The following is a 27908-nucleotide window of genomic DNA, read 5'->3' on the forward strand; positions in this document are numbered from 1 at the left end:
TACATTAAGGAAAATAAGATAAAACTAGTGACAATTCTGAAATTTTAAATGGGATAAGGTGAAAGGTGCCTACCTCATCTTCTAATAATCCTCGCTCTTTTTGCTGATTGACCTACTCCTAATGCTGCTCTTGATTTCAACAAGACGATTTAACATTTATTAAAAATACAAAAACACCCTAAGTTAAGTTGAAATTAAATACAAGGAGATCAAAAGGTCTCAAAACCCCATTGCGAAGGGGCTTTAAGACCTTTCAAATAGCGTTGTGGAAGGTGGTGTTTGGTGATCGAATAGCATCTTACTCGCCGTCCACTTTCTGGCTCGTGCAACAAGGTTTTTTTTTTAATATTTAACAATTATTAAAAATACAAAAATACCTTAAGTTAAGTTGAAATAAATTAAAAAGAAAACCATGATGAAAAGAAAAGAAAAACCCTAGATAATAGTTTTGTTAATTTTGAATCAAGGCGCAATTAATTTTAAAAAAATATAATAGCGGCCCTTTATGTAAAACATCTTTTCTTTGTTTTCGGGGCATTTAAATAATTTAACTGTTCTAAAAGATGAAAAAAACTAATCAACCATCAAACAATTAAAAATGACATTGTAACATGGTCAGAAACCATTTCCCCCCTAACTCCTACTTCAATTGTTTCTTTGTTAAAGTAACTTCCCTTCCTTCCTTATTATTATTATTATTATTATTTTGTTAATGTTAATAATTAATGCTCATTGATCCAAGATATGCCTGGCTCACCCTTTCAAGATATGGCTGGATGACATCGGTCATACAACCGGAGGAATCGCCGTCCGTCCACGGGACCCTTTTCACCGCAATAGGATAAATGGAATGGAAAGAAGAAGAGGGGGAGATTTTGGCAGAAAACATTCTACTTTTGTTGTGGGTTTTTATATTAGATTTAATGTGTGTGTACATGTTTTAACACTTGAAAAATTATTGAACATGAAAAATATATCTCCAACTATGACATGAAAAATGCAGAAGAATATATGTTTCTTTTAAGGTTAACAAGTCTAGGGATGATTGCTGCATGATTATCAAGCAGTTCTTCTGGATCATCTTTCGTCAAACCAACACACACAACAGCACATTATGTACAGAATTTTGCCTTCTTTCATGTTTTATCAAGCAAAACAAATCTGAAGTACTTCGAGTAGCTTTAGCATCCATAGAAGCAACACCTTAGTGTGGACATACAAGCATGTGGCCAAGGGCTTATATAAAGACCAGCTCCACTATACATACTGACGAGTGCCAGAACTCTTCCTGTACATGCTCATGAATTTGGCCACAAATTCTGCAGAATAAGTGCATGATTTAGGCTATGAACTGTCCAAGTGCTTAGAACAAAAATTTAGATTTGGATATTGAGTTATATATGATGCTAAACATTGTTGCTTCAATGAATTGCAGAATCTTTATGTGTGTGTAACTATAAATGATGATCCTGTTAGAGTGTTTATCCATTTTACCTTCTAATTTGAGTAGAGCAGTTGTTCCTGTTGGGAGCCTCTTATCCTGTAAACAAAAACCTCGTTTATTTTCAGTTTGTTGACAAGTCGGCATTACAACTTGGACTTGGTCTCGCAGCACCGAAGCTAGCCTGAAGACACCACTTGGCCGGAAAACCAAAAGAAAAGGACCAACAAAATGGTAAAGAGAACTTACATAATAAGCATGCCAATAATAAAGCTCCCTTCTTGAATTAGCCTCTACTCCCTTCAGGAATTGCTCCACCAATTTCTGTTGGAGATGCAGCTCTATCAGAAATGTATATTTCTAGTAGTTACATAAAAAAAAAAGAAAACTATTGGTAGTGATAGTGAATTGAATTATTTCAGGCTAGAGATATCAAATGCATCACCAGGAGAATCAGTTTGGGGTTAACAAAATCCACAAGAAGCCTTTTCAACTTTCCCCGTGCAGAAAACAATCTGCAAAATCCATAGAAGCAGAAAAGGATAGTGAGCATTCATCAGGAAAACCAAGTATGGTAAATTCTGATTGCTACCCAGTTGGATAAATTATACTTATTAGGTGATGGATCAATCAGGATTTCTGTTGCAAGTTCTACCAAAACCTCTTCCCATCCAAATGGAATTGGCTGATCATCGGAAAAAGGATAGCTGCAGAAGAAGATTGCCACAAACATTATTTATTGGTGTTACTAATTATCATTGCCCTTTTTTTATACAGATTTATTGGAAGTTGATTATATTCATTAGTTCAAGTCCTTACTTGTGTGCTTTGCAGGCTTCAAGAGCCATGATTGCTTTTCTCAGGTTCTGCTTCGATTTGGCAGCGATCTTAGCTGCAAAGTTCATCGGTAGATCAAACTCTTCTTTCCTTGCTATCTGAATGAGAACCTCCATGATCTGGGAATGAGGTTGAATCAAGAAATGAGAGTTAAGACATATTTTTTTTTGCAAGGTCTAATTTGAGCAAGACTAATTCAGTAGGACAAAGGTATTCAAGTATTGATGAGGGTCATGATTAAGGGGCTTGGAAATCTTAATTTTGGACTTTGTACTGAACAACTGGATAAAGTAGACCAGAAAAACTGTCATTATATATCATCAGTTCATTCAAGCAGTGACTACACTGATTTTAATCGGAACATTCTTACCTCATGGGTCACAGGAGCATCAACTTTTAAAACTTTGCACCGATTTTTTACGGTTTCCAGAATGTCTGAATCATCTTCACAGCAGAGAATGAGTTTACAAGCATCTGTGTAACAGTCCATGATCCATTTCATCAAGGGCTGGATGTTCTCTGGTGCTTTGTCAACCTCATAAAGAACCAATACTGAAATAAAGAAGACAAAATAGTTAGCTTCAAGTGGATGAATGAAACTGTTGAGCAGGAAGGCAATCTTGCTCATGTTTAAAGAGTTCACCTTTATAATCTGGCTTAAAATTGACGTTGCTAAAATCAGGGGTAATAGCATAAGTGTTCCTTATTTCCTTCACTAAACCCATTAATGCAGTTTTAGCATTTGGCTCCAAATTTACATTGATCTCTGCATGATGAGCACTGGATGTTATTGGAACCACTACCTGTGCTGCTCCCCTTTGTTCCTGTCCACAAGAAAGTATAAAACACTGAAACCCTAAGTTCTCCAGAAGATTAAAAACGAGTTAAATGTAATTGATGAATCTTCAACTTTCCACCAACTTCATTTTAAAATATAAATAATAAAGAGATATCGAGCTTTAAAAAATTTCAGTTCTGTTGATATAAGATGACAAATCTATAAGAGTGCTCATATAACCGAACCTGGAAATATCTCAAATCATGTGTTTTCTGCAAGAAAAACAGTGAATTAAGTTAACTTAAGCATCCGAAAATACTGTTCAAGAGAGAAAGATCTTTGATGTTATTGTGTCTGATAACCAAGGACATACATGCCAACATGCATCACCAAATATATCGCCTATCAGAGCCATTGCTAGCGCTTTTTTGCCAGAACCGGATGGTCCCTTCAGCAAAATGTGAGGAATGCTGTCATGTGATACCTATGGTAATACATAAAATGAGTTAACAAAGCCTGCTGGTAAAACAGACTAGCAACGGTGAACGACATGACTTGGTTAATAAAGCAGTTTGCAGAAGCCTGCATGCAAGTGATCCTCAAAACATATTCATCTTGTGCTAAGCAGATAAAAGGAAAAACAATAATTCAATCCTGAAATAACTTACAAGTTGACCGAGAATTTGAGCTTCATGTTTGTGGCATGTAAATCCATTCAATGAACCGGGTTGATGCTTATCAGCCCAAAACTGTCTCAAGCTTTCAACCACAAATGCCTTCTCGATGAATGATGTTTCATCACAACGTTTTTTTCCAGGTGATTTTGAGGTCTTGCAAGGTCCCTTCTTCAAACAAGAAAACCAAGCTTCTGTTTGTTTTTTCTTCCGGTTTTCGGTGAACTTCTTCAAGCTCCCACTTGTTCTACCACTTGCATCACTTATCTTGCTACTGTCACTGCTAAGTTTGCTACTGCTCTGCCTACTTGCAGCAGAGGCTGACGTCATGGTCATTCGTGAACCAGAACTTGTTGTCGAAGTTCTTTGTGAGTTATGATCGATATTACCATTTACTTTATTACGCTGAAGAAGAACAGAATCCATGTGAGGAAACGATGCGGGTTTCAGGTACAAATTGGTCACATTGTTGTCCTTTAATATGCCATTCTTCTGCATCCCCAAAGCTGTCTGGTCAACAGAAAAGAAGATATCACCAGGAGAAATAGATTCCGTGCTTTCAAAATTTGGAACATCAAGCATAGAATCTTTAGAAAGCTTAATGTTAGCAACAATCTCATTCAGTTCACCAACAGAAGCTGCTTTTGCATGAGAAACTTCTCTTTCCCTTTGTCTACGGCTCATGCTCCTTGACGAAGGTGATGGGCTTCTTGTTAGCTATTTGGAGACAAGCAATGTCCCACCTCCACTATGTGCTTAGTGGGAATACCTAATCTCCACTTAGCACAAGTGGAGGCAAACGGTGGGCATAAATCATGGCATGATTTATGCCCTTCACTCCTAGCTTAATATATATGTATGCTCAGTGAAGAGCTGGAGTGTTGGTGTGTGAAGAACACAGAGAAGAGTGAAAACACAGAGAGAAAAACGTGAGAGAGAGAGCTTGAGTTGAGTAGAGAAGATTTTCTCCTCCTCCTTTGTTTGTATTGTTTGTAAGCTTCATTAATACAAACCAGTAGCTCCGTGGAGTAGGCAAGTTGCCGAACCACGTAAATTGTGTGTGTTTGAGTTCTGGAAATTACCCAACAACTGGTATCAGAGCTTGTTCTTGACAAAGAGGGTGTTTGATCCAAACTCAAAAATCAAAGTTCTCCAAATGTGTTTTTGAACATACCATCGTGTAGAGGACAACCGGACGAATCCACTGTTGCAAACCCGGCGAAGAACCGACGTCCTGCATGCCCGCACGCGCCAACACGCGCCGACGCCCAGACTGCCCACGCGCACCAACGCGCCGTACGCGCGCCACGCTCCATCTTCGCCCGGCTTCTGCAAAACGGGTCGGGCTGACCCGCCACGTCAGCACAGCCGTACGGTCCACGTCCGCGTCACCTGCCACGTCACCTCCCACGTCACCTGACACGTCATCTATGAGTTTTGTTCCGATGTGTCGCAGAAGCTGATATTCTGACACGTGGCTACATCACAACCGTTGAGGGGTTTTGATCCAGTACGACGCAGGATCCAATCGGTTGACACGTGGTTAAATCAGGACCACTATTGAGTATTGATCCAGTGTGACTTAGGCCATCATCTGCTGACACGTGGCTTCATCATAACCGTTACTGAGTTTTGATACGGTGTGACGCAGGACCTAATCAGCTGACACGTGGCTTCATCAGAACCGCTACTGAGGTTTTGATCCGGTGCGACGCAGGCGGTACTCTGGTTGACACGCGGCTGCATCTGCACCGTCCGTTAATTCTAAACTTTGATTGCTAAAATCTGAGCCATCCGAAGTCCGATTGGGGTGATCTCAGTGTCATTTCCAAGGTTTTCGGCTGTTCCGGACACATCTGTAAGGTCAGATTTGGGAAATTCGAATCGGAGAAGTAGTAAAAATGGCAGATGAAATAAAAGCAGCTGGAATTGAAAAATTTGACGGGACAGATTTTGGATACTGGAAAATGCAAATTGAGGATTATCTATATGGGAAGAAACTTCATCTTCCCTTGTTGGGGAGTAAACCAGAAAATATGCAAGAAGAAGATTGGCTACTTCTTGATAGACAAGTTCTGGGCATTGTCCGGTTATCCTTATCAAGAAGAGTTGCTCACAATGTTACGAAAGAAAGATCCACTGCAAGATTGATGGAAGCCTTGTCTGGGATGTATGAGAAGCCATCAGCAAATAATAAAGTGCACCTGATGAAAAAGTTGTTTAACTTGAAGATGGTCGAAAACACTTCCGTTACGCAACACCTCAACAACTTCAATACCATCACAAATCAATTATCATCTGTTGAGATTGAGTTTGATGATGAGATTCGTGCACTCATCTTGCTAGCTTCACTTCCAAGCAGTTGGGAAGGCATGAGGACAGCCGTGAGCAATTCAGCTGGAAAATCCAAACTGAAGTATGATGACATTCGAGACTTGATTTTGGCTGAAGAAGTGCGAAGGAAAGACTCGGGTGAAAGTTCAAGCTCAGGATCAGCTCTCAACATCAACACTCGAGGGAGGAGACATGATAGAGGCTTATCCAGAGGCAGATCAAAATCAAGATATAGAAGTAAAAGCAAGTTTGGACCCAGAAAGCAGGTTGAATGTTGGAATTGTGGCAAACCTGGTCATTTCATGAGGAATTGCACAAAACCGAAAAAACCTGAAGCTGACTCTGCAAACGCTACCACAAATGAGGTGCAAGATGCTTTGATTCTTGCTGTGCATAGTCCTGTTGATGATTGGGTTCTTGATTCTGGTGCTTCATTTCACTGTACACCACACCATGAAATGATGCAAAACTATATTGCTGGAGATCACGGTGTAGTCTATCTGGCCGATGGACAACCATTGGATATTGTGGGTTTAGGAGATGTACAAATCAAGACAATGAATGGATCTATATGGACCTTGCAAAATGTAAGGCATGTTCCTGATCTAAAGAAGAAGCTGATCTCGGTCGGACAACTTGATGATAGTGGTCATTCAATCCTTTTTTCTGGAGGTATGTGGAAGGTATCAAAGGGAGCAATGGTTTTGGCTCGTGGAAAGAAAACCGGCACCCTGTATATGACCACAAGATTTGCAGACATTATTGCCTCTACTGAAGCAGAAAATCAAGCACATCTATGGCACTGTAGACTCGGCCATATGAGTCAAAAGGGGATGAAGATACTTCAGTCGAAGGGAAAACTGGCAGAATTAAAAAATGTCGATCTAGACATTTGTGAAAGCTGTGTTCTTGGAAAACAGAAAAAGCTCAGTTTCTTGAAGGTTGGCAGGACTTTAAGACCAAGAAAGCTAGAGCTGGTACACACAGATTTATGGGGACCGGCTCCAGTAGCATCTCTTGGAGGTTCTCGGTATTACGTGACTTTCATTGATGATTTCAGCAGGAAGGTATGGGTTTACTTTCTGAAAAATAAATCTGATGTGTTTGAAACATTCAAGAAATGGAAGGCTATGGTTGAGACTGAATCAGGTCTGAAGTTGAAATGCTTGAGATCCGATAACGGAGGAGAATACATTGATGGAGGTTTCAAAGAGTATTGTGCTGTCAATGGTATCAGAATGGAAAAGACCGTTCCAGGCACACCGCAACAGAATGGCGTTGCTGAACGGATGAACAGGACCATCAATGAACGAGCTAGAAGCATGAGGTTGCATTCAGGGTTACCTCAAACATTCTGGGCCGACGCAGTTCATACCGCAGTTTACTTGATCAACCGTGGACCATCAGTTCCTTTGGAGTTCAGACTGCCCGAGGAAGTATGGAGAGGAAAAGAGGTACAACTCTCTCATTTAAAGGTCTTTGGGTGTGTTTCCTATGTTCATATAGATTCTGATGCTCGCAACAAGTTGGATGCCAAATCCAAGAAATGTTTCTTCATCGGCTATGGAGATGAAGAATTTGGCTTTCGGTTCTGGGATGATCAGAATAGAAAGATTATCAGAAGCAGGAACGTGATCTTCAATGAGAAAGTTATGTACAAAGACAGATCAAGTGCAGAAACAGATAAGGCTGATTCAGATACAAGGCCACAAGAATCTGAATTCATAAGATTAGAAGGCCTTCCCGATGTTACTGAGCAGAACAACAATCAAGAGTCTTTACAAGAAGACTCAAGCATATCTGTACCCGCTACTACACAAGAAGATGCGGAGCAAATTGAACCAGCTGTTCGCAGGTCTTCGAGGACGATAAAGCCCCCGCAAAGGTTCACACTTTTACTGAATTACATTTTGTTGACAGATGGTGGTGAACCGCTAACTTATGAAGAATCCTTACAAGATGGAAACTCAAGCAAGTGGGAGTTAGCCATGAAGGATGAGATGAGTTCGTTGCTGAAGAACAAGACTTGGGAGCTAACCACACTGCCTGAAGGAAAGAAGGCTTTACAAAACAAATGGGTTTACAGAGTGAAGACTGAGCATGACGGAAGTAAACGGTTCAAGGCAAGACTTGTTGTCAAAGGGTTTCAACAAAAGAAAGGCATTGACTACTCTGAGATATTTTCTCCAGTTGTGAAGCTCACAACAATCAGAGTTGTTCTGGGGATAGTAGCTGCAGAAAATTTACATCTTGAACAGTTAGATGTAAAAACAGCATTCCTTCATGGTGACTTGGAGGAAGATATTTATATGCAACAGCCAGAGGGGTTTGCAATGCAAGGAAAGGAGAATCAAGTCTGCAAGCTACAGAAAAGCCTATACGGTTTGAAGCAAGCTCCAAGACAGTGGTACAAGAAGTTTGACAACTTCATGTGCAGTTCCGGATATACAAGATGCCAAGCTGATCATTGTTGCTATGTCAAACATTTTGACAACTCCTACATCATTCTACTATTATATGTAGATGATATGTTGATTGCAGGATCCAGCATTGAGGAGATTGATAAGCTGAAACAGCAGTTGTCAAAACAGTTTGAAATGAAGGATCTGGGAGCTGCTAAACAAATACTTGGCATGAGAATCATCAGAGATAAAGACAAAGGCATACTAAAGCTCTCACAAACAGAGTATGTCAAGAAGGTTCTCAGCAGGTTTAGTATGGATAATACTAAACCAGTAAGTACACCACTGGGGAATCATTTCAAGCTCAGCAAAGATCAGTCACCAAAAACTGAGCTAGAATGTGGATACATGGATAAGATTCCATACGCCTCAGCTATCGGCTCTTTGATGTATGCTATGGTCTGTACCAGACCAGACATTGCCCATGCAGTGGGAGTTGTAAGCCGATATATGAGCAATCCTGGAAAGCAGCATTGGGAGGCGGTGAAATGGATCATGAGGTACTTAAAAGGTTCATCGGAGACATGTCTTACCTTCACAGCTGGTGGTTTGAAACTTGAAGGTTTTGTAGACGCTGATCTAGCAGGAGATGTTGATAGCCGAAAGAGCACTACAGGATATGTATATACTCTAGGAGGTACTGCTGTTTCCTGGAGTTCTACCTTGCAAAAGATCGTCGCTCTTTCAACAACAGAAGCTGAATATGTTGCAGTCTCGGAATCTGCAAAAGAGATCGTATGGCTGCAGAGTTTTCTGAAAGAATTGGGCAAGATGAATGGAAAGGGTACTTTGTATAGCGATAGTCAGAGTGCAATCTTCCTTGCCAAGAATCCAGCATTTCACTCCAGGACTAAGCACATTCAGATCAAATATCACTTCATCCGACAATTGCTAGACGATGAGCAACTGATGCTAGAAAAGGTCTGTGGAAGCAAGAATCCAGCTGACATGTTAACCAAAGGAGTTACACTTGATAAACTGAAGTTGTGTAAAACTTCAGTTGGTCTTCAAGGATAAATGATGATTTCATTGTTTGTCTCCAAGTGGGAGATTGTTAGCTATTTGGAGACAAGCAATGTCCCACCTCCACTATGTGCTTAGTGGGAATACCTAATCTCCACTTAGCACAAGTGGAGGCAAACGGTGGGCATAAATCATGGCATGATTTATGCCCTTCACTCCTAGCTTAATATATATGTATGCTCAGTGAAGAGCTGGAGTGTTGGTGTGTGAAGAACACAGAGAAGAGTGAAAACACAGAGAGAAAAACGTGAGAGAGAGAGCTTGAGTTGAGTAGAGAAGATTTTCTCCTCCTCCTTTGTTTGTATTGTTTGTAAGCTTCATTAATACAAACCAGTAGCTCCGTGGAGTAGGCAAGTTGCCGAACCACGTAAATTGTGTGTGTTTGAGTTCTGGAAATTACCCAACACTTCTTCCCCCCTTTTGCTCTTTATGATCATGACTGCTTACCTGTTCCTTGTCCCAGACCCTTTGTTTTGGCGCCGCTGCCATTCTACGACTAGCATTCTGTCTCTCACTCAATCTACTGTCTTCGTCAAATTGTAATTGAGTGCTCCTTTCTTCTCTAGTAGGCATCCTTTGATTTTTCCTTCTGTTGGAGCTTACAATCTCACCATCTTCATGCATACCATGCTCCTTTCTCCCAGATTTAAAAGGAGAAATTTGTCTTCCCTTGTCTGGCTTTGACAAGGGACTAACGTTTCTCTGCCTGGGTTTAGGTGAAACAGCACCACCTCCTCTTTGTGCCTTGTAAGGAGAAACTTGTCTTCTCTGGTCTGGTTTTGACAAGGGACTTGCATTTCTCTGGCTCGATTCAGGTGAAACAGCACCACCTTCTTCTCTTTGTGCCTTGTAGGGAGAAACTTGTCTTCTCTGGTCTGGTTTCGACAAGGAACTTACATTTGCCTGGCTTGATTCAGGTGAAACAGCACAACCTTCTTCTCTTTGTGCCTTGCAAGGAGAAACTTGTCTTCCTGACTCAGATTTTAACAAGTTATCAAGATTTCTCCGACTTGATGTAGGTGAAACAGAACCACCTTCATCTCTCTGTGCCTTATATGGGGAAATTTGTCTTCTTAACAAGGGATCGACATTTCTCTGATTTGGGATAGGTTCAGAACTACGATTATCTCTTTGTGGCTTGTAGGGTGACTTGCTGCTGTGCCTCCTTCGAGGAGGACTGGAAACAGAGTCCTTCTTTGGAGAATAATCATCAAATCTTGAAGAAAATCTCCTGCTGTTTTTCAAAGGGCTGACATTTCTTGGTAAATCTAACTGAATTGGACTCTCAGGACCAAAAGCTCCATTTTTCTGATCACGCCTTGGACTATCTTGCCAATCAGTTTCTGTATCTGATGGCTCATACCCACTTCGCCTTTGCTTCAGGACATTAACAAGGTGAGGATGAGGGCCTCTATATCTAGTCGAACCATTCTCCTCTGTGCTCATTGTTTGCGAGCAAGAATTCAGGAACTTTCAGTTTGAAAAAAAAAATGTCTCTCTTCCAAATAGCCTTGGAAAGTGTAGGAATCAAGAAAGAACAACGCGAGATTCCCAAGAACACGAAGGATTTCGATGCTGAGACAGATAAAAAGGTATGGAATCTAAGGAGGAGACTGACACTAAGGAATGCAGAAAGGTGCTTAAATTTAAGATTCGATGATTACAAAGCTGGAACATCGGTAAGGACAATGTTTAGAGGCGTTCTGTTTCAGGTTTTAGACAGCAAATTTACAACCTAGGATTTTTTTTGTTTCCTGTAAAATCTAAGCTTTCCAACCAGAATGTTTTGCCCTTTTGTCCTCTCATCATTTGTCTTTTTACTCTCTGGCTGGCTGCTGGACGAAAAGAATTTTGGATATCTGGAAGGAGTGTTGACTTTAGTTGCTGAAATAGCAAAAATTTCCATGTTTAGGACAGGAAACAAAATTCAAATCCATTTCAATCCTGTAATCTCACCATTTGCTTTGTAGCATTAACTACCATTGGATTTCATCCCCATCATATTCTTTGAGGATTTCCTTTAGATTGCAACATCATATTCTTTGTCAAGCATATTCTGTGATTTCTACTGAATTTCCATTATGTTAATTTTGCTTAGATTATTTGATGAATGCGATGGCGCAGCTATGCCAAAAAAAATAAAAGGTGAAACTATCTTTGGTTTTATCTGCACAAACTTGTGTTTTTATTATATATCTTCACTCGAGAAACCAGGTAACAAAAAAGTGTAATTTTGCTTCATCCCTCAAATTGCCAGAGCATACACTGTTGTAGCTGGTGAGAAATGGAAACCCAATGTTTCTGGCTTTTGCTACAACATAATTCCTGTGTGATGTTTGAGCATAATTTGAATTGTCAAAGATTTTTAGTAGGCCTTCGAAGGACCTACCCATGGATCCAAGTCACCCACCGAGTAACCAAGAACTACACGCTGTAAAACTTCTTCAGAGGCTTCAGTACAACTTCCTGCAAGATTGATTCTTCAGACTCATTCGTTTTTTCATTTGGATTTCCAGACTGACAAGCAGAATTTAGCAGTGCAAGTCCAACAACTTGCTCAGGAAAACCCACTGCTGCAGACAAAGCAGTAAGGCTTCCGAGGCTGAAAAATTACCATGATTCATATAACTCCATAAGCAAAGAGAAATTACAAATATTCTTCAAACAATGATCACCTTATTATCAATATTCAAATGCCATGTTTAACACCTTGCAATGATTCCTCATTCTTTACCTCTTCTCATGAAACATTGCCTGTCATTCCTCTTCGCCGCTCACCAGAGCATCCAAAACAGTCGTCGCCTACCTTTGTTAGTGCTCTTATTCAATGCCATCTCTTGCTGAATCAACACATTTCATCATTGAATCATCAAACAAACTTGCATCGGTGCTGTTTATTTGCAATGAATCATTTCTACATCATGTTTTTAAAAAGCCATCATTTCTACACCAGAGTTAATATTATTGATATGTTTTCTAGTATTATAAAATTTATGTAATTGAAGAATAGAAAAATGATGTCTGCGTTTAAGATAATATATTGAAAAAATATATAAAATGATAAATCTTAAAAACAATTATGAATATTAATTAAAGACTAAAATAGGAAATTAATCTTTATAATAAAAAATAAAAGTGAGATGTACATACAAATATTTTATCTTGATTGTTCTTTTTATTTTTTATATATATATATATTATTTAGCTTGGAAGTTTATTGTGGTTGTTAAATACATATGATTGTTGTTCTTATAAATGCATCATATAAATATAACTCATCCATTTAAAACTTAAGAGAAAGAAACTTTAAACATAAATTACAATAATCTCTTTGATATGTTATAAAATTTTTAAAACCATAAATAAAAATAATTGCTCTTAAAAAAAGTGTTAAGCCAAACAGTTTAAAAATGAGAGATGATATTAATTAAAATTTGAATTAAAAAAATAAAAATAAAATTATAAAAAAGACAGGTGTTGTTGAGCTTGAAAGGACAAGCTTGCATGCATAACCTAAAATGAAAAAGTTCATGTACGTCCTGGCTTGGAAGCCTACGCCTACATGCTTGGAGTTTTTTTAAAATAAATATATAAAAAAAAATAGTGAATGACATGTCATTTACTAATATTTGTTTTTTCAAAATAAAAACAACATATTATCCGGTGTGACATCTTCTAATTTATTTTCAACTTATTTCAAGATAAAACAACCCAAAACATCCTATGAACTCCATAGACTCATTCTCTACATCAAAATACCCTAAAGTCATTTTAAAAAATAAAAATCAAACCGAATAAAAAACAACTTTACAAGCTCCAAACTCTTTTTTTTTTATGCTTGATTAAAAAATAAATTTACCTCAATTAAACTCTTTTATTTAAGACGAACCAATTAATATCAAGATTTGATTTTTTTATGGTCAATAAAACACTTTCTCTTTCCCATCCACTTTTCGATAACATTCTCTCCCTTCTCTCAATATGTAAGGATTAAAATGATATAAAATGAAATTTAGAATTATAGTGTAAAAACCTAAAACAACAAGGATCAAGTATAAAAAAACTAAAAATTAAAGAACTAAACTAAAGTTTTTTTTCACTTTGAACAATAAAAATGAAAACAATTATATTTTTGTTGTTTCAATCTTGTTCGTTATTGTTTTATTTTTTTAATTATATCTAGAAATTCTATTTTGTAATATTGATTTTTAATTTAACATTAGAAAATATTCTATAATAGAACATGCAGATTGAAACATCCCAAAACATACAATAATAAAAATATAATTTTAAAGAATGAAATTTAAAAAAATAATAATTAAAGTGCAAAACATAAAAATTTTATGGTCTTTAAGGAAATAATTGACTATAAACAGTGGCATGAACAATGAATTCAGTACAAATAAATAATGTAGCTGCACTAAAACACCCATGTGTTTTGGATTATTTTGTAATTAAATTGTAATTGTAATTGTAATTATAATTATAATGAATAATTAAAAGCTCGTGAAAAATCAATCCACAAAGCTCGGGGTTTTATAACGGTGAATAAAAAATATTAAAATAAACAAAAGGGGGGGGGGGGGAGCATAAGGTAGTTTTTTAAAAATATATTAATTTGATGTTATTTTTAGTATTTTTTAATTATTTTAATATTAAAAATAAAAAAATTTAATTTTTTTAGAATATTGTTAAATAAAAAATATTTTTCATAACAATATTAATCGGTAATTTATATGTTGTTTGGGAACACAATCAAAATAACGTTTTATAAAAATTTAAATATTTTTCTTTAAAATTATGTTTTATGTATTTAAATTACTTTAATATACTAATATTACTAATAATTTTTTTTAAAATAAAAAAAATATTATTTTATTATTGAAAATAAAAAATATTTTAAAATTAGAATTTAAATACGTAGAGGATAATTGAGAATATAATTATGGTTGATTTTTAAGTAATTTTATTTAAAAATATATTAAAATATCTAACAAAATTAATTTAAAATAAAAAAAAATAACAAATTTTTTCAACAAACGATTTAAGAGACATCTAAAATATTCCGTACAAATAAATGTCTTTAACAGTTTGACAAATAAAAGGGAAAACAAAGACAAAGCCCCCATTCTTTTTCAAAAATCCACCCCTCACCCGCACCAGATTTTCCGCCATGGAAGCTCCCGTAAGGGTCATCAATCGCAGTCTCTTCACTAAACCAACATCAACGACTTCAAATTTTCTAAAACCCATTTCAATAATCCATCGATCGATACCCTCACAACGACAAAATCTCCAGACCCACATCGTATCAACACCCAAATTGTCTCATTCTCGCATTCACTCTTCATTTTCACCGTTCTCTCACTCACCCGTTACTCCTAATTCAAACCCCATTAAATTCCTCCTCTCGCTTTCCTCTTCTCATCTCTCAAACCCCACCAAGAACTCTGATTTTAACTTCAAATCTCATCAAAATGAGAGGCCTTTTACGTGGAACAAAGCACCAGAGAGTGTTGTTAGCGGTAAAGGTAGTGTCTTTAGTGATAAAAAACCAGTTGCGACTGTGGTTCTGCTTGGCTGGCTTGGAGCTAGAGAGAAACATCTCAGAAAGTACGTGGAATGGTATAATTCAAGAGGGATTCATGCTGTTACGTTTGTCGTTGATATGAGAGAGTTGCTTTGCTTTGATTTTGGGAAGAGAGTGGAGAAGAGGATCACTGAATTGGCTAATGAGCTTGTTTCGTGGGTTTCTGAGAGAGAAGATGATGGTAGAGAGAGATGTTTGTTTTTTCACACCTTTAGTAACACTGGTTGGCTTGTGTAGGTTGATTTATTGCAAATTTTTTGTGTGTAATTTGTTGTGCCTTTTTGGGTTTGTAACTGGATTGGTAATTGTTGTGGTGTGTTGTTGTTTACAGGTATGGTTATATCCTTGGGGTTATGCAAGAGAGGGAGGGACTAATTGAGAAGATTAAAGGGTGTGTTTCTGATTCTGGAGGTGGCAATCAGTTAAATCCTAAGGTTTGTTGAGTTATGGTCTTGTTGAAGTCATTGATTGTTGTGATAAATTTGTGCACATTTTTTTTGTTTGGTGTGGAAGTTTATGAATGTTGCTGAATGAATTAGTGAATGCGTAGTGGTGCAAATTCTTGTTTTCCCATAATGAATGTCCTAGTTGATGATAAATTGTTTTTCTTAGCTTTGGTCTTTCAGGAGAAATTAAATGTTAGCTTTTGACATCTATGGATCATGATTGGCTATGTCTCGAATGGAACCATTTTCATGCTTTAATTGAGTTGCAGTCTTCCTAGTTGTTCTACTCTGCCAGACTTCCCTATCTTCTTATTTCATGGTCCTGGTATATATTGCTTTTCAATTTCGTTACTTGAGTGTCTTAATGATTTAAGTAGGATCCAATGATTTGAAGCAAATTTGAATGGCTTCTAAATCCTTTCTCATTAAAGCTGATTCAACTGGGTCAGATACTCCAAGGTTGATAACACAGATCATACATGAGCTAGATGTTGTGTGAAGAGCTCAGTGTGAACCTAGGCTTTGCAGAATAATATACAATTTGAATTAACATAGTAACCTCATTGTGTAGTTGCATTAAAACTGCAATTTATGTTACATTTTGTTTAATTTATTTTGGCCTCATTGCTTCTCAGACAACCATTATAGTCACTAGAAGCAATGAAAACAAAGTTAAACTTCGGAAGGATGCTTAGCTTTATGAACCTAACCATGAATGGACTTGAACTGGTTGTGGAACAAGTTTCTCAGTTTCAAAACAGAAATAAGGAAGTGCTTATCTGTGGCGTGGTATGAACAGGGTGACTGATGGAAAGTTTTGAGCGTGTTGCTATTAAACTTTTCTTAATTATTTGCTCATTTATGGTGGAATTCGGCAGTAGTGTAGAACAGTGATTCTTGTAAGGTTTCAAATAGGCATATAATCATGGTTTGGAGTGCTAAAGTCATCTTGAATTGAAGATTCTGCTCTAATTGGCATCTGGCTGTTATTGATGTTTGTTGTCAATTTTTAGATATTTTTTTGTATATATATCTAGTGGTGCTTGTGTATCTGTTTGAAATGCTGCTTGTTCTGAAGGGGTGCTAATGGCTGATTTTCTTCCATCTTGGCAGGTCTGGGCTGGTGGGTTCTCTGCTGCCTTGCTGAAGAAACGCAGCTCTTCTGTGCAAGTTATTGAGACTAAAGAAATAAATGGATTAGAAAATCAAGCCAGTGAATCAAAAGAGCAAGAAAATGAACCTTCAATGATCGAGGCCATGGTGCTATATGTATTTGAGATGCTATTCTCTGTAGTTCTGAAGTTGCCAGAAGTGGATCAGTAAGTGCTCTGTTTGTGTCTTGCTCTGTCGAATGTTATATTACACCTTGGTGGGAACTAATTTTCTGTTCTAAATAATGGTCAGCACATGTATCAGCTGTAAAAAAATTATCCATGATAGTGCTTCTTGCTATGTTTGCAGGAAGTTAACGGAAATTGTGTCCACACTCTCAAAAAAGCAGCCTTCCTGTCCCCACCTTTTTCTATATAGCACAGCAGATAAACTTGTTCCATTTCAATTGATAGAGTTGGAGATCCAGGATCAGAGGAGAATGGGGAGAAGGGTAATGTCCTATAATTTTGAGTCATCCCCCCATGTGGACCACTTCAGAACTTTCCCCGATATGTATTCATTACTGCTTCATAATTTCTTGAAGGAGTGTTTTCCAGTAGCTAAACAGATTTGAATTCTGAAAATGCATGTTATTTCCATCAAAAAGTCACGTGTTCCTTAGCCACCATTGATGTTGTTGTACTGGAAGCTTACTGATAAATAAAAATCATAAGGGAGGGTGTCTCTCTAATAGACAACAAAAATGCATGTAATTTCTTTCAAACAGTCGTGTGCTCCTTAGCCACCATTGATGTTGTTGTACTGGAAGCTTATTGATAAATAAAAATCATAAGGGAGGGTGTCTCTCCATTAGACAACAAACTTCAATTTTGTGATTTTTCTTCAAGGTTCAGAATTCCAAGTATGTTTTCTTTGATGAAAAGAGATGACTAGTGCATATATTCTGAAGCTCAACATATTTATTCTTTTCTTGCCAAACCTGTTTGGTGAAGGAATGCTGTTGAGGGCCCTTATTTTTTTCGAGCAACAGGAATTTTTCGGTATTTGATGATGCTTGGTTATTTATCCTTGTTTATATTAGCATGAAGTAGTTTTGACAGGAAGGCAGGATTTTGCTTGTGATGGAATCCTTTGAAACTGGTTCACGTATTTTTTTTTATTGTTCCAAAGTTATAAATATAGAAAACAACCACTCAGTAGGTACAGGTCAAGGATTCCCTCTGATTTGGTGAGTAGGCATTTAAAATAATTTATATTTTTAAATGTATCTTTAAAAAATTTAATTTTCGATACTTGAGATTAGTTCTCTATTGAATCAATGGAATCAAAAGTAGTAGATATTTTTGTATTGATTGCCTATTATACTGGGATTATTTAATGTGATTAGTTAAACTAGACTAGGTAACTGTGCTTAACTGTGGGGCTGATTTTTTTTTTTATATATATATAAAATGATGTTCAAATACTAGAATTATTTATTTAAAAAAAAAATTCGAGTTATAAATTTAATTGGGTTGAATAAGTTGAAAGTTGATTTTAATTCAATTAAATAAAAGAAAAAAGAAAAATAAATCAAATTTAAAAAGAAATGTGATTTAGAATAATTTAAGGAAAAAAATGTTTTTTTTTAAGGGGACAAATGGAGTATTTTAATTTATAGCTCTTTAAATATGAAAGAATAAAATGAGGTATAAAAATATGTCATGATTAATTGAAGTTAGCACGATAAGTTTGTGATCTTGGTAATTAGAGACAAGTTAACTTCAAATATTTTGTTAAACCTATAATTTAAATCGTGAGATTAGAATAACTTGATCAAAAAATAAAGAGAATTATAAAGAGTTAAAAAACCATGTTAATTTTTCAAATTCATAACTTTGGTTATTAGATTTGAAGTATCATATTTAAAAAAATCATAAAGTTTAATTTTTAATCAATCAAATATTAAAGGATAAAACTAAAAAAGAAGTTTAATTATACAAAAGATTAAAAAAAAAGTTAAAAAATAAGGATTAAAATTTAATTATAAAAAAAATTTATATTTGATTGAATGAAGAAATTCAAAAGAAAAATTAATTTAGTAAAAGGATAAAAAAAATCAAAAGAATAAGGATAAAAATTGACATGAAAAATAAAAACAAATTTATGATTGAAGGGTGAAATTAAAAAGAATAATAATTTTTTCAAAAGGACTAAGAAAAAAATTAGAAATGAAAACAATTAGGATCAAATTAGAAAACATAATACCATTAATTTGAATTGAATGATAAAATTAAAAATAAATAAAACTTTTATAAAACATCTAAGGAAAAAGAATTAGAAATTAAGAGAATGAGAACCAAACTGAAAAATATAATAATTTGTAAATTGGGATGAAATGATAAAATTGAAAACAAATAAATCTTCTACAAAAGAGTTAAGAACAAAAATTAAAAATCAAAATAATAAGGATTGAGGTTGAAATACCAACAATAAAAGGAGTCAAGCTGTGATTTTTGGGGAAAGTGAGGGAAAAGAAGAAAAAAATCTACCGGCGACAAACTGGACCGCCAATACCAACACGCGCCGCTTCAAATGAAAGAGGACACGATGATGCTTCCAATGACATGATAGAAAGATATTTTCAGAAGGCGTCGCACATACAGCTCGAAGTGCGAGGGCGCCTCCCACGCTCCTCCTAGTGCCGTACACTCGCACCCACCTTTTTTATATTATTTAGCCAAATGCAAAATTACCCATGAACTGACTTAATAATAAAAAAAAATCATTTTGAAAAGACAAAAATACTCATTGACTTCGGTTTTAATTTTTTTATTAAGAGTATTTTGGTCATTTCACTGTGTATTTTAATAGTTTATATTTTTATATTTGGGTAAATATCAAATTGTTTTTTAGCTGGTATTATAATAATAAAAAAATCATTATGAAAATATAAAATGTCCCTTAATGATAGGTCTACATTTTTTGTTTTTAATGATATTTTGGTTATTTCACTCTATAATTAATATAAAAAAAATTATTTTTTAGTTTTTAATTTGACAATAAGAAACAAATCGTGTAAAATCTTCAATAACCTTAATAATTAATGTTAATTTTTTCTGATTGAATAAATAAAATTAAAATTACAGTAAATAATATTTTTAAATGCGAGAGTAGGGTGATTTTTCCAAGGAGTCATAGCTTCTTTTAATTGGTTTGTGGTGGTAGTTACCATCGATGTAGTTGACATGGAGGATAACATGGATTGATTGTGGAAAATTATTATGTAATTAGATTATCAATCGTACAATCGAAGTCTTGTTTCAAGATCCCAATAAATAAATAAAATAAACAATTTAAACTTTTTTAAAAAATCAAGATAATCTTTTTAAAAAAATAAAAAAAATTATAAAATCTAATTTATAAATCAACTCAAGTCAATTTTTTAATTAGTGAGACTGGTATTATTTTATATAAATAAAATTAAAAAAAATTATAAAAATTAATTTTTAATTAATCCAAAATAAAAGGATAAAATTAAAAAAATTAGCTTTTCTTCTTTTTTAATCAATAATTTTGCAAAGAAATGTGATAGCTTTGTTATCTTATTTGCATTCGTGTGAGGTCAAAGATAGCTAGATACAAGTAAAATGGGGCAATTAGCTTGTCATTATAGATATTCGGAACGAGGCCCAAACATTGTTATGTAATAATTTGATTTTTTTTAATTAATTTTTTAATATTTTTAAATTATCTTGATATTAAAAAATAAAAAATATTATTTTAATATATTTCTAAATAAAAAATATTTTAAAAATCAGTTTAAGCTAATAGTGAAAAACAGCGTCAGTGCTTGAAGTTTTCTGAAAAGAAACTTAACTGGATTGTCATCATCAGTCTAAGTGGTCATGGTTCCTGATCTTGTGGGACGTCCTGATTAATGGCTTTGAGCTGTGACTCTGCGAGGCTCAAGAAACAACAGGTTTCATGGAAGACTGTTTGGAAGATACAGGATAAAAGACAGAGAGACTGGCTGTAAAAATGATGTGATTTGATCGATACTGTTTGTCTCCAAAATGTTCATAAAATTGATGTCTTACACAGACGCTAAAACAATCTAAATGATAATAGACACGCGATCATTTTGCCCTTGCACCATTGCAAGATGTTTGCCTGAGCGTGTTTCCACAGGTTTAGCCTTTTGAATGTAGTCGGTTTGATTATTCAACTGCCATTTCATGACCTTAGGAAGGAATTGCACCGTCTCAGCAATATTAACGGCTACTATTTCCATTCAACTAATTTTTGAAAATTTTGTAACTGTATAAAGAGGAGTTATAAAATTGAAAGATCACAATCCCCCCTCTTCTCTATCTCCCTCATTATCTTTACAAAACAAAAAAAAACTATTTCAAGTGTTTCTTGATCTTCACTTCACAACTCCAACAAACACGTATCAGAAGTGAAAGAGCGATAGAAGGAGAAAGAGAGATAGCGAAAGGATGCATTGGTCTCTTTTGTAGAAAGCAGAGAGAGCCATACGTTTCTCCAAGGTTTTAACCAGACCCCACTTTTGTTTTCTTTCTATTCTTCTTGATTCTCGTGGTTTCTTTTAGTTTTAGTAGAACTTTTGGGGGATTCTTGAATTGCCTCGACTTCCCAAACCATTTCTTTAGGTTAGTTTTTTGTTTTCTTTTCCAAAACGCTTTTTGTTAAAATCGGAGAATTTTCACGGCTTTGTAGAATTTGATAGCCGTTGTTTAACTTTTATGTGCTGTTCATGATGGGTTTGACATGAACTGTTGAGGGTTTCTTTGCCATGATTTCTCAAAATTGTTTCTTTGATGGTTTCTTCAAGATTGTTTCTTTTCTCCTTTCCAGAAAACCCTTTTCTGAAATTAGTGAATTTTCTTAGTTTTGTAGAATTTCATACCCATGAATATTTTGTGTACTGTTCTTGATGGGTTTACTTTTTGCGCGCGTCTTTGTCACTGTCATTATCTATATCTTTAGATTTCTTCGAGAACAGGATAAATTTATCTAAAAATAGTTAATTTTCTATGTCATTTAGATCTCTTGGAGGAAGAATTCTTCAGAATCTCAAGATATTTTAAGTGCTTAATCGAATATTGAATCCATTTAGGAGGTATACAGCGTTTTCTTTTGCCATTCTTGATCAGTAGATATTCAGATTCCCGCATTACTTATATTTTTCTAAAAAATAAGTTTATTGCAGGTGGTTTTTGCAAAATTCTTGCAAATATGAATGATCTAATGACAAGATCGTTCTTAAGTTATGTGGAACTGAAGAAACAATCCCAAAAAGACCTTAAAGCCGAACTCGACATCGAATCAGGCCAGCTAAACCCCACAGATGAACCAAACCTCTCTCAGTTCTTCCGTGAAGTCAATGAAATCAAGATCGAAATGGAAGAGATTACCAATCTCTTGTTTAATCTTCAAACCCTTAATGAAGAGTCAAAGTCTACTCACAGTGCCAAAGTTCTTCGTGGCGTTAGAGACAGAATGGAATCAGACATAGCTGCAGTTCTTAGAAAGGCCAAGATTGTGAAGGCAAGACTAGAATCACTAGACAGATCCAATATATCGAATTGCAAAGTCTCAGAATTGTATAGAGAAGGGAGTCCTGTTGATAGGACAAGGATATCAGTCACCAATGGCTTGAGAGTTAAACTTAGGGAGATTATGAATGAGTTTCAGATCCTGAGAGAGAAAATTTTTTCAGATTACAAAGATGATCTGAAAAGAAGATACTACACTGCAGCTGGAGAGGAACCAAGTGCAGAGGTGATCGAAAAGATTATTTCAGGAGGAGGGGGAGTTCAGATGTTTGAAGGGAAAGGAGTGATGGACTTGAAGAGTAAAGAGAAACATGAGGCTGTAATGGATATACAGAGAAGCTTGAAAAGGCTGCATCAGGTGTTTCTTGATATGGCTGTTCTTATTGAAACTCAGGGAGAGAAGATGGATGATATTGAAGAGAATGTCGCCAAAGCAAGTAATTTTGTAAGTGGTGGAACAAACAGTCTTTACTATGCCAATCAGATGAAGAAGAAAAGGAAGACATGGTGTTTATGGGTTTTGGCTGTGGTGGTGATCATAATTTTGGTTTGCATTATATCTACGTTGGCTACTTGAGAGAGCAGGGAGGGGAACTATTTGAGGACTGTCTAGTGATAGTTGTTTTTGTTTCTAGTTGCTTGCCTGTAAATTCATGTCTAGTAGATTTTTTTAATAGTTCAGAAGGGATCTCTGACTACTTTACAGCTTTAGATGGCTTTTTGAGTAGTTGAATCGTGAATGTGGTTGTCATTTAGCTAGATAGATTTTGAGGTTCCGTTAATTTGTCACCAATGTTTCATTAAGCAAAATTTAGGAGAAACATTTTATGAATGGCGTGTCTACTTATTCCTGTGTTGTTCTTCCCTTGATTGATTGTTGATTTAGGCATTTCTGTATCAAATTCCTCATTCTAATCTACCTTAGAGTGCTTTGAGCGATGAGCAATGGATTCTGAACTTATTTCTTGAGAAATGCTGAATTTAGCATCTCATGAATGGAACAGATCAATGCTTCTGATGCTTTTTAGCCTTCTAAATCAAATTCTTTCGGCTGGCTGTGATACTAATCCAGACGGATCACATTTACTTTTTAGCCTTTTGAATCAATCTCTTCCTGTGTGTTACAGTTTGGCAAAGATTTTCTGCAGAGATTCAAATTGTTACACGGATGGTACGTTGGACTGACAGTTGTTTTCACCGTTATTCCGGGCTTTTTAAACTGAGTTCCTTGAACTCCAACTTTGATCTCATAACCTAAGTTGTTTAATCATTTTATGCCTCTGGACGAGTCTGGACTCTTTTAAATGGTAAAAACTAAGGTTAACAGCAAGCAAAGAATGGAGAGCAAACCTGAAGAATATTATACCAGTACCTACCATATGTAACGATCAAGAACAAAATTATTAGCCATATGCTACTGTTGAGCAGCGAGATCTTCATCTGAAAATTATGCTTGGTTGTATTTATAGCAAAAGCCATAAAAGTTGCTAGTAAAATGCATGTTTGACAACAACAGCTCCTGAACGGGCTGACAACTTGATTTTGATGAAATAGCTAGTTAAAATTGATAATCAAAGTGGCAACCAGCCAAAAGCATGACATCCAATGGAGGCACATAAACAAATATTTCCATCGTGCGTTTACAACCTTGTCAAGATTGTTAGAAGACAATCTAGAGCTAAGCAATACAAGAAATATCATCGCCGGAAAGTTCATCAGCTTTCTATAACTAGGAAAGCAATTCAATGGTATTCATTCAGAGTCAAATGTGGCAAAAACCATCTCTGCACAGTACATGTTCAAGCATGGAATAAATTAAGTAAATCCAAGCCTAAATGTCAAGCATGCCTCGTGCTAGATACCATCCCAGAGATCAGGCTCCTAGCTTCCTCTTGCTCTCCAAATTATAGCAACATAACTAAATGCCTCTGTGGTTCTGACAAAATAAGCTGACTGAACAAGAACATTATCACAGGATATGCTAATGGAAGTGAACAATGGAATTCCCACATCATGTACCAGGCATTTAGTTATGTTGCTATAATTTGGAGAGCAAGAGGAAGCCAGGAGCATTATCACAGGATATGCTAATGGAAGTGAACAATGGAATGCCCACATCGTGTGCCATTGCATTAGGATGTGCTGCTATTCATTTCAACAAAATGCTAACGCCCTTCATTGATGTATGTATTACTGATAAGGAAAGAGTGAGGGACAATGACTACAACAGCCGCTGCGTTTAGGCCTTTCATTTACATAACCTTATAAATGACATTGCGAAGAAAATTAAACACCGTTATTGCTTTATAATGGAAAGTTTGGCAAAACTGGAAACAGGAATCAAATGAAAAAAAAGTAGGACGATGGTATTATTCTACAAAAGCTGAAAACAAAAGGCAGCTATCCTTCAGTCAATGCTAAGATGCTGCTTAGCTGTCCAGGACTGCTGAGGCTCTAGCTGGACATTTCCAATCTGCAGTTTACAAGTGAAAAACACAATCCCCTTTTTAGAAAATTCACCACACCACACAAATATTCATCAGGAAAGGCAACTAGAAGTTGTTTGGTATATCGCATTGCTAGATAGAGGAATTTAGTACGCAATCATAGCTGCCCAGAACTAGGAATCAGAAAGATAAAACTCAACTTTCATGATGCTTGGCAATTATGGAAGTTGGCAGTTATATTACAAGAAGGTAATATTTCAATACCTGTGCATTTTCAACACAAACAAAATCTTTGTAGCATGCTTCCATCTGCAGATGCGGGTTCCACAAAACAGTATCTGACCAACTGCAGGGGTCAAAAGGACAGCAATGTAAAATATATGAATACGCAAGTGAAACAAGAGAAATCATGGGGATGGCAAAACAAGAAAATCAAATGAACTTCCAATTCATACTTTGTATTCTTGATAGTTATTACATCGCCCAAGCCATTATCTAGCTGCAACTCACTTGGAGCATCAAGATAAACTCGGTCTACAAATCCAGGGAAAATCACCACATCCCTGCATTATTTACAGGACAATTAGAAAGTGCAGATATATCTCCTTATATTGAACAAATCACAGAAGAGGAGCCACTCACCTCCAACAGCCCAAAGACAACCATATGTTATTTTCAAAGAGAAACCAAAATCAATTTGATATAGGTTTTCTGTATGAAAGGTGTTTATAGAATGTTACTGACCTTTCTTCCTTGCCCTCCACTGGATTGGTAGGATCCAGCTCTTTGTCCAGGGTTTTGCAACCTTTCAAACCTTTCACAGATGCTCCTGTTACAGATGCCTGCATGATATCATCTTATCATTTACAATAAAGACCTGTATAGTTCACCAGGCCATCGGATTTTGCATAATTTTCGGTTTACAAGCATCTTTCTCTCATTGAACAACCAATAATCTCCTTCCAACAACACATAAAACTAACAATACTTAATCATAGAATGCCTGCTCCATTCCTCCAAATTCAAGGAGTTTTCCAAATCATTCCCTCGTATCAATAACTCCTATTCAGAGTCCCACATTTTCATTATGAGCAATGAAATTTACTAATTTTATCAGACCAGCAGAATAGCAGTTTGCTAAGCATGTAAAAAAGGACACTTACACTGAAGTATGTGTGCAAAGCACTAGTGAATGAAAATGGCTTGTTATCGGTATTTGTGATTGTCAGTTCTGTGGAAATGCTCTTTGAATTTAGAATGACCTGAAAATAATTAAATGAAAAGTAGATGTTCAGTTGCAAATACATAAACCATAATTATTTTACACGACGCTGTCCAAAAGCTTATTAAAATAGCTGGACAACACCAAATGCCTGCTAGCACTGCTATATACTTGAATATATCTGTTATATTTGAGGTACATGAATCAGGAACAATTTATGTATTTGCTGTAGCCAAGCTTATTAATGTTTACACTACCTTGTATAGAGCTTGAAAACCGAAGTCCCACATGGAACGACTATAAGGACCATCCTTGAGCAAAAGGGTTACCACCGGATTGCCATCGGCATTATCAGAATCAACAACTGACCAATCCAAATTCCTAGCAAATCCATGCTATTAAGCACAGGCAACACATCCCCAAAGTTCAACAATATAGTTAAGGAACATAAACATAAAGTTAGACACATGAATTTCAGAAAACAAAAGGGCATCGTACCTGCTGAATAGCACCGGGGCCAAACTGTGGGAAACAATGTGGCACACCTCCACTGACCCAATAGCAAAGTAACAGTCAATACATATTGAATGTAAAGCCAACTGGGTCCTTTAAATGCTTAAAAAGAATACAGATTTATGAACCTGATTGGTTTTTTCTTGTTAAACACAGCATCCGGCCTAACAAAAAGGAGGTCTTTTCCATTGGGAACTTTCCAAGATGTAAGGCAACCTCCAAATAGATATATCTCTGCCTCACTAAAATAACCCAATAAACAAAAACAATAAATTCACAAACTTTATAACACAAATTCACAATATGTATTGAGAATGGTGTGTAGCTATATGTACTTACCTACCATGAGGAGAAGTGAGGACAACCTTGGGCAAGTTACCTTCACCTTCTGTGACTCTCACACCTACAGTTGTACTAGTTTCTTTATTTACACTTGCAAATGCCATTCCAGAGTATCTGTGTCGCATGAATTTAACAAAAAACCCATCAGAACTTGATTAATAAATCAAACAAATAAACACAAAAATCAAGAAAATTAAGCTACCCTTCAAGTATAAAGCCAAAGTGGATTAATTAATTTTGCAAGAAGTGAAAAGAGTGATGAGAGATTTAAGGAGAAGAGGGAGGAATAGAGAGAGAAATTTCTCACCGGTTGACTCGGCGTAGGTTAAGGTTAGGAAGAGAAAATGACATAGAGACCATCGCCATTGTTTCTTTTTTCTTAACCAGTTAAAACTGTGATGCAATGCAGTGCTACCACTTGAAACTTTGAGCCACACAGGTGGGAAACAGAACAGTGTCAGTGACTGGCTGTCTCTTCAACTGTCGAATGAGTTATGTTTGGCTCAGCAATTATCAGCATGCGTCATGTGATCGTTTATGCCGTCATCTGTGCTCTTCTTCTACATTCGGATATTCCTTTTTCATTTTCATTTTTACATTCGGATATTCCTTTTATCATAATTTTGGTGGTATTTAATTATTTTATTTTATTTTGCCAATTTCTAGCGATATGTTGATATTTTAGGCTAATTCGTACAAATATCCACTTGAATCATAAGCGATTTTGATTGACCCCATAAATTATTATTTTTTTAAATAAAAAATGGTCAAAAGTAAACCACCTCAAATTAAAAAATATCAATTATAAAAAAATTTAAAATATTCAAGATAAAATTACTATTAATATGAATAGTAAACCACCTCAAATTTTTATTTTTATTCACATCTTTTTCTTATTAGTTTTTTTTTCATTGGCATTAATTTTTTTATGGAGTCATTTTACTTTATATTTAACCATTGTAGTTTAGTTTTATAAAATTAATGTTAGTTAAACCATGAAATGATATTTAAATTATAAATAATAAACCACTTTAATTTTTTTTCATTTACATTATTCTTTTTTTATTGGGATCTTTTTTTCTTTCACATTTTTTTTATTAAGACCTTTTATTTCTCATTTAATAA

At 35.6% G+C, this 27908-nt stretch overlaps 4 protein-coding genes across 6 annotated transcripts; 2 read left to right on the plus strand and 2 right to left on the minus strand.

Annotated features, from left to right (window-relative positions):
• Nucleotides 1–952: 952 nt before the first annotated feature.
• LOC7480136 (uncharacterized) lies at nt 953–10995 on the minus strand. The gene is made up of 12 exons (XM_052454595.1): nt 10671–10995; nt 9997–10280; nt 3725–4447; nt 3430–3540; nt 2922–3102; nt 2649–2830; nt 2261–2397; nt 2053–2148; nt 1887–1956; nt 1691–1765; nt 1495–1540; nt 953–1319 (listed from the first exon to the last, which is right to left on the minus strand). The coding sequence occupies exons 1-12, from the start codon at nt 10993–10995 to the stop codon at nt 1258–1260; spliced, it is 2292 nt and encodes a 763-aa protein (XP_052310555.1). The 3' UTR covers nt 953–1257.
• A 3647-nt stretch (nt 10996–14642) lies between these two features.
• On the plus strand, nt 14643–17559 carry LOC7480135 (uncharacterized). Of its 2 annotated transcripts, none has more exons than XM_024604976.2 (4): nt 14643–15162; nt 15471–15573; nt 16699–16904; nt 17047–17559. In XM_024604976.2, the coding sequence occupies exons 1-4, from the start codon at nt 14723–14725 to the stop codon at nt 17309–17311; spliced, it is 1014 nt and encodes a 337-aa protein (XP_024460744.2). In that variant the 5' UTR covers nt 14643–14722; the 3' UTR covers nt 17312–17559. The 2 variants fall into 2 exon arrangements, with proteins under 2 accessions (XP_024460744.2, XP_024460742.2); XM_024604974.2 differs by having other exon boundaries at nt 14644–15372.
• Nucleotides 17560–20717: 3158 nt separating this feature from the next.
• On the plus strand, nt 20718–23091 carry LOC7495480 (syntaxin-112). 2 transcript variants are annotated; one of them, XM_024605384.2, is made up of 3 exons: nt 20719–21230; nt 21749–21823; nt 21914–23091. In XM_024605384.2, exon 3 carries the CDS (start codon nt 21940–21942, stop codon nt 22834–22836), a length of 897 nt encoding a protein of 298 aa, XP_024461152.1. In that variant the 5' UTR covers nt 20719–21230; nt 21749–21823; nt 21914–21939; the 3' UTR covers nt 22837–23091. The 2 variants fall into 2 exon arrangements, with proteins under 2 accessions (XP_024461153.1, XP_024461152.1); XM_024605385.2 differs by lacking the exon at nt 21749–21823 and having other exon boundaries at nt 20718–21230.
• Nucleotides 23092–24411: 1320 nt separating this feature from the next.
• Nucleotides 24412–27350, minus strand: LOC7495479 (putative glucose-6-phosphate 1-epimerase). The gene is made up of 10 exons (XM_002310210.4): nt 27091–27350; nt 26781–26897; nt 26570–26683; nt 26427–26478; nt 26186–26323; nt 25870–25968; nt 25451–25548; nt 25162–25269; nt 24971–25052; nt 24412–24732 (listed from the first exon to the last, which is right to left on the minus strand). Exons 1-10 carry the CDS (start codon nt 27147–27149, stop codon nt 24667–24669), a joined length of 933 nt encoding a protein of 310 aa, XP_002310246.3. The 5' UTR covers nt 27150–27350; the 3' UTR covers nt 24412–24666.
• Nucleotides 27351–27908: the final 558 nt, after the last annotated feature.

This window comes from Populus trichocarpa, chromosome 7, assembly GCF_000002775.5.
Source record: "Populus trichocarpa isolate Nisqually-1 chromosome 7, P.trichocarpa_v4.1, whole genome shotgun sequence".
NCBI lineage: Eukaryota > Viridiplantae > Streptophyta > Magnoliopsida > Malpighiales > Salicaceae > Populus > Populus trichocarpa.